At 39.3% G+C, this 12,962-nt stretch overlaps 1 protein-coding gene across 5 annotated transcripts in view; it reads right to left on the bottom strand.

The window, feature by feature from the left end:
* Nucleotides 1-2,160: 2,160 nt before the first annotated feature.
* The window catches only part of spire2 (spire-type actin nucleation factor 2), a 42,043-nt gene continuing 31,241 nt past the window's right edge, over nt 2,161-12,962 (bottom strand). For 4 of the 5 annotated variants that reach the window (XM_066713918.1, XM_066713916.1, XM_066713917.1 and 1 more), the window contains 6 exons: nt 12,583-12,722; nt 9,094-9,231; nt 8,409-8,476; nt 6,057-6,084; nt 4,670-4,770; nt 2,161-3,857 (listed from right to left, as the gene is read on the bottom strand). In XM_066713918.1, the coding sequence (XP_066570015.1) occupies nt 3,644-3,857; nt 4,670-4,770; nt 6,057-6,084; nt 8,409-8,476; nt 9,094-9,231; nt 12,583-12,722 (689 nt within the window). In that variant the 3' untranslated portion in view covers nt 2,161-3,643. The remainder of the gene's footprint in view (nt 3,858-4,669; nt 4,771-6,056; nt 6,085-8,408; nt 8,477-9,093; nt 9,232-12,582; nt 12,723-12,962) is intronic. The other variant, XM_066713919.1, reaches the window with a different exon arrangement.

Here is a 12,962-nt window from a genome sequence, read left to right as displayed (position 1 = left end):
TCACCTGGGCCAGATGGTATATTTCCAACAGTACTTAAAGAAATTAAGGAAATTATTTATAGGCCGCTATCTCAAATATTCCAAATGACACTTAGAACAGGGGATGTGCCAACTGACTGGAAGACAGCAAATGTCACCAATCCACAAGAAAGGGGACAAAACTGAGCCAGGAAATTACAGACCAATCAGTGTCACCTGCATCACCTGTAAAATGTTGGAAAAAATGATTAGACAGAAAATAGAGGAGAATCTTAATGAAAACCATATTCTTGGAGATAGTCAACATGGGTTTAGACGAGGCAGATCATGTCTTACTAATTTATTAGACTTTTTTGAACATGCAACTGCAGCTGTAGCTCATGTGAAAGCATATGATATGATATACTTAGATTTCCAGAAAGCTTTTGATAAGGTTCCACACCAAAGACTGATCCTCAAATTGGAAGCTGCAGGCATTCAGGGTAATGTAAGTAGATGGATTATGAACTGCTTGATGTCTAGGAAACAGAGGGTGTCGATTAGAGGAGTCGCTTCTAACTGGAGTGAGGTTGTTATTGGAGATCCACAGGGATCAGTATTAGGGCCTTTGCTTTTTCTAATCTATATTAATGATCTGGACTCTGGGGTAGTTAGCAAACTTGTCAAATTTACAGATGATACTAAAATAGGTGGCTCAGCAGATACAATCTCAGCAGCACAGGCTATTCAGAGGGACTTAGATAATATTCAGTTGTGGGCCGACACCTGGCAGTTGAAATTCAATGTGGACAAGTGCAAGGTATTACATGCAGGTAACAAAAATGTCCACTATAATTACACTATGGGAGGAATAGAACTAGATGTAGTAACGCATGAGAAAGACCTAGGAGTCTATGTGGACTCCTCACTTTCTCCATCCAAACTATGTGGGGAAGCAATAAAAAAGGCAAACAGAATGCTAGGGTATATTGTCAATAGTGTAGAATTGAGAACAAGGACAGTGATGTTCAGACTGTACAATGCACTAGTTAGAGCTCATCTGGATACTGTGTACAGTTCTGGGCTTCACACTTCAAGAAAGATATTGCTGCTCTAGAGGCAGTTCAGAGGAGAGCAACCAGACTTATTCCAGGTCTGAAGGGAAAGTCCTACTGAGAGACTGAGGAACTGAACCTTTTCACCCTGGAACAGAGGAGACTACATGGGGACTTGATTCAAGTCTTCAAAATCATGAAGGGCATCGACCACATCAAACCAGAGGAGCTTTTCCAGATCAGCAGGGACACACGCACCCGGGGACACAAATGGAAATTTGGCTTCAAGGCATTCAAGACGGAAAACAGGAGACACTTCTTCACAAAGAGAGTCGTCACAATCTGGAACAAACTCCCCAGCGATGTGGTTGAAGCTGAACATTTGGGAACATTTAAAAATAGATTGAATAGGATCCTTGGATCACTTAGTTATTAATGGACACTGAGAATGATGGGTCGAATGGCCTCCTCTCGTTTGTAAACTTTCTTACGTTCTTGTGTGTAGCGTACACTTTTAGTTCTCCTCTGCAGAACTTCAAAATTTACTTCAAGGGATGCAGTAGGGGAATGTGTGTGGGTGAGTATTGCCCTCTAGTGCAGACATCAGGTATGCCAGGGGTTGCCAACACTGGTTCCTGGAGAGGTTGGGCTTAATCAGTCACAATTTCCATATATTCACATATCCAGTGATTGATAATTTACAGAGACATGTAAAACCTGCAGGATTGTGGCTCTCCAGGAACAGGGTTGGCCACCCCAGATAAATGTTATACCACTGTTTTGACGGAGGCGTACTGTATGTCTGTGAAATCAAATACATAATCACACACATCCCAGCCACACTCCACATCTAATATGTAAAGTCATAAGTTTAAAACCTTGCGCCATTTTCTCCCACTTTTCTAAAATCTAGAGGTGCATATCTACCAAGGGAAGAGATTTTGTGGTGAACTTGAAATTAAAAAAAGAAACGAAGAATTATACAAAAATCAAATTTATTTATTTAAAAGCATATGCATGTTTATGGGAAGTGTTTTTCTAAATGGTGTGGTACATTAATGTGTATCACAGTGAAAATGTGAGAAAAAGTGGGGCATATTGTATATTATATGAACTGTTCTTCCCTAAGGTAAATAAAATCACTGTCAAACCAAGCATTTTTATTGCAGCGTAGATTTATTGAATGTTTACAAGGTCCTTTCAGAGAGAGAGAGAGAGGAAAAAAAAGGTCTTGGCACCATCATATTTCTGAAGCCAGCCAAGCAGACTCTGACACACTGAAAAAGCCTGGTGCACTTTCCCAAAAGCACGGCGATCTCTAGCCCTTGCAGTGGAAAAGAGCCACACACAACACCTGACCACAGACTCGGAAAGCCACATCCACCCGCGGAAAGGAACAGTGATCCAAAATTATGAATAAATTAGAACAGCCAAGGTTGCAAAATAAAGGCTGACATTAAAACAGAGTCAGCCAGTTAAATACCTATTCTTACATTCTGTAATCCACAATCTCAGTTGAGATCGATTGTTTGGTTTTTGGTACATTGTGTTCTGACCAAAATAAGAGCAGATATAAGATTCATTTTCCTCACATACAGAGTTAAGACACAACTGTCCTTTACTGTGGATTGAAAGAAGCACTCCGTGACAGAATAAAAACTAAGAAAAACAAATAAGCCAAAGAGCATCTGGATATTTTGTTTCTGGTTCACATTTGTTTTGCAGAATTTAATCACAGCAAAGCAGCCATTAGTATTGTCTGGAACCCTAGCAGTGCAGCAATATTTGGCTTTCTGTAAAGCGTCGAGGGAATAGTGCTGCCCTGCCAGCATTGTTGAGTCTGTTTGTTTCTTTTGTTGTGGTATTTCTTAGTAAATATCCTTTTCCTCTGAAGCAGGTGGGGGTGAGTCGCTGAGAGTGTCTAAATTAACTCCCAGACTGGGCGGGAGACTAGCATCTGTGAGTAAACAATGTAGAACTTGGATGATACATCCTCCAGATCAAAGACAGAGAGAGAGAGAGACAGAGAGAGAAAAGCCTTCAATTCACCTTTCTTTATGGCCGGTGCATTTGGTGTGCAAAATAATAATAATAAAAATAATAATAAAATGAACTGTGAGGGAAGTCCTCTTCTGCCTTTAAGGCCCAAATGGTCCAGTCATTTTCTCCCCTTCATGCCTGTGCTCTTTGTCAGTGGTGTGATGCCCACATTATTCCCACAGTATTCCCTTTGGCTCATCCTCTTGTAACGTAAGCAGCACTTATTCAGGTAAGGCAGACTCCGATACATCCCCAGCAAAGTGTTTCCCCAGAAAACCTTTAGTCTTTTTTTTTTTTTTTTTTTTCCTTTTATTGTGGTAAAATCAAATCAAGAAGCTTTCCACACAAAAAAAATTAACAATAATCAGGGCATCTGGGAGAAAGGGATCTCATCCGAGGAGCGGGAACTTGTGCAGATAACAGCCGTAAATATTACGCAGAGAAATCCGGAAGTGGGGCAATACTGGAAGTCATGTCATGCCAACAGAGAAACACTGAGGTTTGATTCTGTACACAATTGTTTTGTTGGGTTTCCTTTATTAAGGAGGAGGGGAGTGGGGTTTGGCGGGTGAAGCGAAAAAGGCAGAGGTTTATTTGTACTTGGCACTCCTCCCTGGGGGTGCCCGGACTGACTGGGCTTTTTTGGGCGTGTTGTTCAGGATGTCCAGGCTCTTGCGGCTCGAGGTGATGACGTCGCCCACAAACTTGGTGCATTCAGAGCAGATGTCCTTCAGGCTGCAGCCATTGGCATAGAGGTGAGGGAACTCCTCCTCCACAGAGCGCCGCGTGAGGCTGCGCAGGGACCTGGGGGAGGGAGAGGGACACGAGAGACCATTATGGGGTGTCCTCCTGATCGAAGCAGAGTCTACTAAGGCTGGGGGACTGTGGGAGGCACAATCCCAGACAATCACATTTCGTTGTGGCAAAATTGCAATAAAATAAACACAGAACAAGATGACGCTGTGGAAAAGCAAATATGTGCACTCTGGGGGATGTGGTCAAAACATTGTAAAATGACATGTATAACTCCATTCAAGATTAAACAATATTCACAAATCAAAATACACAGAATTAAAAGTTAAAGTAAACTTTACAAGTATATATACCTATTCAGTGCCTTGTAAAAGTTTGCAGATCCTCTCACACTTTTCACATTCTGTTGCTTTAAAGCTTGCAGTCATGACACTTTAAAGTAGGAATTAATGTGTTATATACAACCTACTCCAAGCAAAAACAAAAAGAAATCGGTAAATAGAGAATTTATATGAAATACAATCTGAAAAGTCATGATTGCAATCCATTTACTGGTTGAGCCAAAGGCCGGCAATCACCAAAAAGACAAAGGTATGACTGCATCATACTGACTTCAGAGCTGGGAAAGTTTTTTGTAATTGGCAAAATATATTAATTTGTTGTGAGTATTTCATTCCACTACCATACATATTATGGTTCAGGAATGATATAAGCTGGAAAGGTGTGAGGTCTCGTTTGTTATCCTGTAAGCTGTATAAATGCAGGGGGCACAGCATTCATACAAAGCCGTGGTATTGGCTTTGCAGTGCAGTGGCAGGCTGTCGTGAGGGCAGCAGTGCACAGAGACAGGCGAGGGGACGTACTGAAAGACTTCGCTTTTCCGGGCGTTGCTGCTGCTGCTGCTGCTCTCGAAGCCCACGGTGTACACAGGGATGTGGGCCGGCTTCTTGGACGGGATCTTCATCTGCACAACACACACCATTGCACTGACACATACAGCCACTGCAGTGATGCATATATACTGCATGAAACTGCCTGATGTGCCCCAGCAAAGATTGAGTTACAGCCTGCAACCTTTGACTACATTGAAAGTACGATCATCCGGGCTAACTCTTAGGCAAATTTACCATAGGAATTGTGCATTTTGAAAATGTTGTTTACTATGGTTGTACCACAGTGGTTTCCTATAGCTTTAACTTCACTGTGCATTACTTCACATTGTTTCTAATAAATGGTCTACCATACTAAACATGCCTTGGCAAAATGTATCAAGGTAAAGCAAGGTATTCCAGTGTAGTAATGCCCAGTGAACGCATGTTGAAGTCTTAGCCTATAGGATACATCTGTTAAACAGTGGTACAACTACAGTATAAAATATGAACCTTAACCATCACATGGTAACTTTACCAGGGAAAACCCACATAAGGGATATAAAGTGGAGATGTGTCTGCACGAACAACTCAGAGAAAGACTAAAGCCTTCATTGACTCAGAAAGGACTACAATGAAAGTTCCTTTCTGCCTCGGCTCTGCACCACTAATTGGAACGTACATTTCTCCCCGCGGTGTATTCAAATGCATCAATCGGTTGTCTGCATTGTAGACATATAGCACTCAGTTTAAGTGTAATCCTTATAAAAGCTCCTGCACTGACTCGGCACGGCGTCCAGAGCCCGTAACTTTATATTGATACTGACAGCCTACGATCACTGCCTTGCTGCAGTGAAAAGTTATTTTATTATATATGTTGGCAATTTTCAAATGAGTTTTTATTGCATTTTATTTTCTTATGTGCACAAGCTTGGTCGTTAGTTCTGGGTCAGCTGGTTTATTAAGTATCCAGTGGTGGATTAGATGCATGTGCAGCATCATAAAAGGTATCTTTGGCATAGAGGCTATCTGTGCTAACTACCTCTCAGCTTATTCACAGGCAAGAGTCCAGACAGTGGCTCTGCTATCGTCTCCAGTATGGGAGGGGGATAAAGACACCGCCAGACATATTTTAAAGTGCAAATCCAGACATTTGTTGATTAGTGGTATGTATTTTTTTTTGGAGTTTGATTAACATTGATTCAGCCTGGAAAAGCTGTAGAGATTCTATACGATCGACCTGACCAGGGGGGTGTAGATTGTTTAATAGAAATTTGCCTCAGCTATCCATTTAAATGAGTTGCCCTGTGATAGTGATGAAACAAGAGATGCACACAGATACCATTCTCAGTCATAAGCAAATGTTTTACGTTTATCTTACCTTCACACTGCAGGATCCACACACTGATCTGTGAGGGAAGAGCCACAGAGAAAGACAATAAGAGGTAAGAAAAGACCAAAATACCATGCAGTATGGGATGGTGTCATTAAGCACAACAACAACCAGGTAGCATTTATATAGCTGCATTATTTTAGTATCTTATTCCTTTTCCATGACACACACACACATTATATATATATATATATATATATATATATATATATATATATATATATATATGTGTGTATGCATATACACACAGTATATGCATAATATACTGCACTTTTTTACATAGTGTACCTTATTTTACGTCATTGATTTTAATGAATCCCATATATATTAATTGTATTGCTAACCGACTACATGTGCTGCAAACAAATGCCTTTTCACATCCTAATTAAATCACACACCCCTTCCCAATCTGCACTGCCTTAAAGTGCCAGTAATAGTAATGGTATTTTAAAGCACATTAAACGTGTTCAACATAAAGCATGTCTCCTCTGACAATTTGCACTCTATAAGTACTGACACTACGTGTTAATACATTTAAACTGGCCTCTATTCAATCTCTTTTTCTAACTTTGCGATTAATATTATTTACAACAACTATTGCTACTACTTCCATTCCTACTACTACTACTACTACTAATAACAACTTACATTTACTTACACTAACTTACATACTATCACTAAAAATATGAACGTGCCTGCCATATACAATTACTAAGCTGCATACTTTTACATACTTTTATGAATGATGCTCCCATTCAAAATTATTATACTTCTGCTGAGTGGTTACAATTATATTAACCTGCATAGTATTTCATATTTTTCAATATGTTTGTCATACTGACAAAGGCCAACTTAATAATAATGATAATAATATCATACAACTTCATATAGCGCCCCATAACATTTCACAATATCATTTTTTCATAGTGAATAATAATAAATGCAACCTAAACAGATGACTGATAGTATACTGTAGTACCTTGTCATGTACTATAGTATAGTATAACAAATACTACAGTTCTACAACAAATACTATGGTAGTGTCTTATACTATAGTATACTGTATTACCTTGTGATGCATTATAGTAATTACTAAAGCAGTACAACTCATACTGTATTATACTTTATTATACCATAAAACACTATTATACTACAGTAGCTTGTGATATACTATAGTACAGTTATACTGTAGTACACTGTGACATACTATGGTACACTAATGAATACTGTAGTACCTTGTAATATACTAGTTTTACAACACATACTATTGTACAGTGTTGTATACTGAATTACTTTGTGAAGTATTATCAATATTACTACAATACAAAAAAACACTATAATACACTGTTTTATACCATTTTACACTTTTATACTATACTATACTGTAGTATCTTATACTGTAGTACACTACTACATGTACACTGAAACATACTGCTTATTATACACAAACATACTTTCACATGCAGACAAAGTTTCTCCAGGAACTTTAGCATTCTAGTTTTAATTGTAACCCTTTGAAACCTCTTAGGATACAGTCACAAATAAATAAATCATACTTTGTTTTTGATGCCAGGCCATCTAAGGTGAAGGTACTAAATGCACTGAGTGTTATAACCAAAATGCACAGGAGAGGGTGCTACTGTGTCGCACACTTCTTCCTGTATGCAACACTGTAACATTACTGTAGTTATCTGCACAGTAATGGGTGGCATGGTGATGGGGATGCAGTTTTAAGAGCTGGTGCTGTTTAGACCGTGCTGTAGTGGTTGGTCAATGATGGGTTTACATTATAATGGTCCACACTATAATGGGATGCTCAGTGATATTGGAGCAGGCTAATGGTACTGTGATATGATCCCACACTGATTAACTGTTCACACTGGAGTCCAATGGAAATACATGTATAGGTGACTGTTTGGATCTTCTTGGGTATTAGATGAACATATTACTGTGCATTTTTTGATTTTGTATTAATTATCTCATTATGTACTTGATTTATCCATCTGTTTTACATTATACATAAAATGAATCCAATTTACATTCCATATGTCACCAAATAAAATAAATACATCTAAAAGATATCACCCTAAGAGAGGCTCAATCACACCAACACTCCCACTTAGTAATTAGCAGCGTTTCTCTTAATAGCAATCACTCCTGCCAGATTGGATCACATCCCAAAAATACATGAAAATGGCAGACATGCATAAACAGATATAAAACTGTAATTTAATTGAAGTGGGTATGTGTTTTCAAAAGGCCAGCCTGTCTATATATTTAAGCTGGTAAATAAAGCAGTTTGTTTCCCAGCTGAAGTCTTGAATTGTCTGGGTGTCTCACCTTTTACACAGAAGGCAGGTGGAAGGCCAGGAAAACAGTGGGAACTTCCCTTTACAGCAGCAGCACACCTGAGTGGGCAGAACAACACACAGGTCTGAATCACAGTCACACAAACAGTGTGACACACATCACAACAGACACAGCACTGGAAACCCCAGCCTGACCCCAGAAGGAAGAAAACAAGACTAGTTTTAAATCAGGGCTGAATTCCTATTAAACCATCAAGCTTTTGATCGACTATTTTCCTTTTTTTAATAAAGTGCAAATCGATTCACACCAATAGGACTGGGAGCGTCTAGCATGTTAAAGAAAAATGAAAAATGAGAAACATGCCATATTGTTCTTACTGGTTCATTGGCCTTCAAGATGACAAAACAAAACCACATGCTAGAATGTGAAGGATTATGGGAAAACTGGATGATTCTGCTATGATGTGTGTGTGTCTGTGTGTGTGTGTCTGTGTGTGTGTGGGCGGAGCAGTGTCAAACTTAACAATAATAGTCACAAATTCATAACTAATTAATACAATACTAACACAAGAGTAACACAAACACTGAGTTCTGATGTTAATCACATGCAAAACAGTGCTAGAGTCAGGGTTGGGCCCAGGGAGTGAGTGAACTATTCAGGTCTTATTCCTGTGCTATTCATACATTAGTTCATCAGGCGATGGGTGTACTCTCACCTTGCCTTTCCTCAGGTTGTTGTAGAGCTCCTTGCTCTGTAGGAACTTCTCCATCTCGGCCTTGACCAGAACCTTTCGCACATTGATGACCTCCTCAATGGTGAGGGCGAGGCTCTCCACTGGGTGGCTGAACTCCTCCTGTGGAAGGGGACAGACACACGTCACCTCCAGCACCATCTTTGTGACGAGCGGTTTGTGAACCTGTGTACATTTCCTCTAAGATTTTTGCACATTTGACATGGTTGTAGCTTAGTTTTACAGTGGTGTCCTATTTCTTAACCTGCCTTCAATGTGCTTTATTACACTATGGCATTAATAAGCCTTAGAAATATTTGGGATTTGACAGCATGGCTTTCCCATGATCCAGTGAAGTAATGCACATTGAAGGCATGTTAAACCCATAGGAAACCCTGTAAAACTAAACCACCTGTGAAAGGTGCCAAACATTCTCCGATAAATTTACCAGGTTAAGCTTTGGATAAGGTTAGTAGTGCAGATGTCTTCGACTTCATTTATTGTGTGATTTCTGAGTGGATTTACACCCACACAGAATTCCAGGACTTTTACACCAAGGGTTAAGTAGGTGGAGCACATATCTGTTCCAGATAAACACAGAGGACAATAATAGTTTGAATAATGGACTCAGCTGCCAATGACAATAACATTAAAGGGCTGGAACTAAAATAGGTTATGCATCATTAACAGTCTTTAAATCATTACTAAGGAATGGAAATTTGTCAGTTAATCATTTGTCAGTTTACTAAGAAACCAGAAAGAAAACACTGTCTCAATATATACTGTCCCACTCTCTCTGTCTCCCTCTACATACATACACACATTATATACATGTATGTATATATATCTGCTCATAAATGCTTACAGATTAAATTAAACTACAGTGCATGCGTGGCCATTGAAAGTTTTGAAACACAAGGATGCTAGCCTACGGCAGTGCATCTAAATGAAAGCAGCAGGAGATTTAAGCAAAATAAAATAATAAAATAAATATTGTACATTTTCCAATCCCCTTGTGTTACTTTAACACAGACGGCAAAGATGCTCAAGTCATAATAGTGGCATTAGCACAACATAGCTCTTCTGGTCTCGCTTGGGAAGTCAAATATGTGGTCATATTGTATGTCACAGCTCTACTTAATCACTAGTATTTTGAAGAGCTGTTGTGTGCTCAGGAAAGGCAACGATGCGTGCAGCTGTACAAGAACAGTTGCAGCAAAAAATGGGGAGGAAAAAAGTGTTGGACTGGTCTTTGCTTTGCGTGCAACATTGATGTTAATGTACTCAGTGACAATGCTTTAAAGAAAAACAGCAGACAGTATTAGTATGAGTCCATGGTTTGGACCAGCGAGTGTGTGTGTGTGGGGGAGCTAATCTGGCAACTTAATTTCTGTTGTCATGAAAGCCTAGGAGTATATACAGGTTTCTATGGGGACCACCATGAACAATCTAACCTCCCTTATCATATCTGTGAAGCCTGGTTACATGTCTAGCTACAGGAAGTCATAGGCAGAAGTTGTAGAACCAGTTTCAGCAAAAAAACATCCACACTCCATGTCAACACTATCACACTGTCAGCAAGGAAGTCTCAGACATTAGTTACTTAGTTATGCAACACTGCTGTCATAAAGAGAGGTGTGACATATCCTTTAACACACAAACTGTCTGGACCAAAAACATCACCTGTTCAATTCTTATTTGTTTTTTTTATAGTGGCCTTTATGCAAAAGCATTCCACAGCTCTGCAGTGAGCTGAAACACCAAGCAGCACAGTCCCTGGCTACAACACTAGTTACTGCTAGTTAGTGCTGCATGTAAATGGGATTATACTGGAAAATTACTGACCTTGTGCCACGTTACACAGTAACTGTGACACAGTACTATTCCAGTCCAGTTCCCCTGTGTGCCTCCGTCTCACTCATGTTTGAGCTGTTCTTAAACACCAGAACTAAGTTTCTGCACTGGGATAGACAGGAATGGAGCTGGCTGTAAATTCTTGTCAAAAGTGCAGCTGATATTTAAACACATCAAATTGTGTTGCTTTACTTATTAAAGGATTAAAATGACATTAAAATTATATTATAATAAATATATACAGTATTGTGCAAAAGTTTTAGCCAGGTGTGAAAAAATGCTGTAGTGGTCGGCCAAGGAAACTTACTGCAGCAGATGAAAGACATGCACATCTGGAAACCCCTGTCTGCCTTGAAATGTCTACCTGGGAGAGACCTTGCTGCTTGGTGGCTATGATATAAGAGGGGATTATGTATATATTATGAAACAAATAATACTAACTAATATATATATATATATATATATATATATATATATATATATAGCCACCTTAAGCCTTTCAGTAAGTTTCTTTCTGGATCAACTGCACGCAATAACCTCGGACAAGGCCTTATATGTGTATTCATTTTATTAGACTTTAGATTAGATTCCAAATTTGCGTGGATTGACACCAGGCATTTTATTTGAGTCCACATGTCCCAATCCCTCCCATGTAATGCCTCAGTCACATGCACATCTGCTCTAAGAAGTTTGGTTAGGGCGTTTCACAGCATATGAAGATGAACTGAAACAAGGAGTGCGCTGTTAAATTATAGATTTTGCACCCTGTACTGTTTAGCTTGCTCACAATGGAGTTAGCATATTTTTTGTTATATAACTCTCTATATAGAGTTATATAGCCCTGCAACAGCATTGTGTATGTCATTGAATTAATCTGCATGAACTCTTTGCAGCTGCTTCTTGTGGACTGTTTTGCTGTTTATCTTCCTCTCATTAACCAGTGAAGCCCAAATAAACCACTTTTTACCTTGAGATTCTTCTTGAAATTGATCAAAAAATACATATATATTGTTATTGCTTTTTATGTGCCAGGAAAAACACAGAATGATAAAAAAAAAAAAAAAAAAAAAAAAACATTCACACACTCTGATGCTAAACATCTGGGACGGTATTTCATTCAAAGGTCCACTGCACTCAGACTTTGTGGTGCACTGTCCTATAAGCATATTCTTATTTTCATAGGTGTAGATTTAGGGGGGGATGTTGAGAGAACATTTGATAGTGCCCCTGATAATGTGTGCCCACCTCCATAGGTATAGGCCATAGGTATAGTTGACACTAAATCTACGCCACTGCTTATATTATAAATCAGGGATCACACTTGACATATTAGTTTATTTTCAATTCATTTATTTAGAACAATGACAAAAGGTCGAGTGCAATCTCTGATTTATAATATATACGTAAACAGCTGGGTGGCACACCAAATAATCAGGGGCTATTTTGGTGGTTCTGTAGGGTCATTTTCATGGACTATGTATGTGTACACTCCTTCCTGTCTTCTTATACTTCTTACATAACGAGGCCCTTAACTCAACTTAGACCCAAACCCAGTCTCTAAGAACAGAGTTATACTGATACTTGATTGTATAAAATCATCAGATGCAGCAAAACTGTTACCATCCATTGATGTTTGGAGCCCTGTCTCAAAGGGGAGCTGCCATCAGCCTCAGTCCTCTCTTCAACAGAGCTGAGGGAGCTTCGGCCCGGAGAGAACGTCCCCGGGGAGTAACTCGGACGCCCCCGGGCAGGTAGAGACCCTGTAGGGAGACACGGACACATGCCACAAGTGTTAGCTTGTGTAAGCTCCACAACCTCTACCTTAAAGACTCACAGAAGCAGCCTGGTCATGACGTATCAGTACTGTGTGGCACAGACTTTGGCAAAAGAAAAGTATGTTAGGATATGGGAATTTGTAACTTGAAAACCCCTTGGAATAGAGATATTTTTAGGAGTAAATGCCAAAACTAGAGAGGTTTTTAATTAAACTATAAGCTTGT

This window comes from Amia ocellicauda, chromosome 9 (assembly GCF_036373705.1).
Source record: "Amia ocellicauda isolate fAmiCal2 chromosome 9, fAmiCal2.hap1, whole genome shotgun sequence".
NCBI lineage: Eukaryota > Metazoa > Chordata > Actinopteri > Amiiformes > Amiidae > Amia > Amia ocellicauda.
This window is presented reverse-complemented; position numbering and strand designations above follow the sequence as displayed.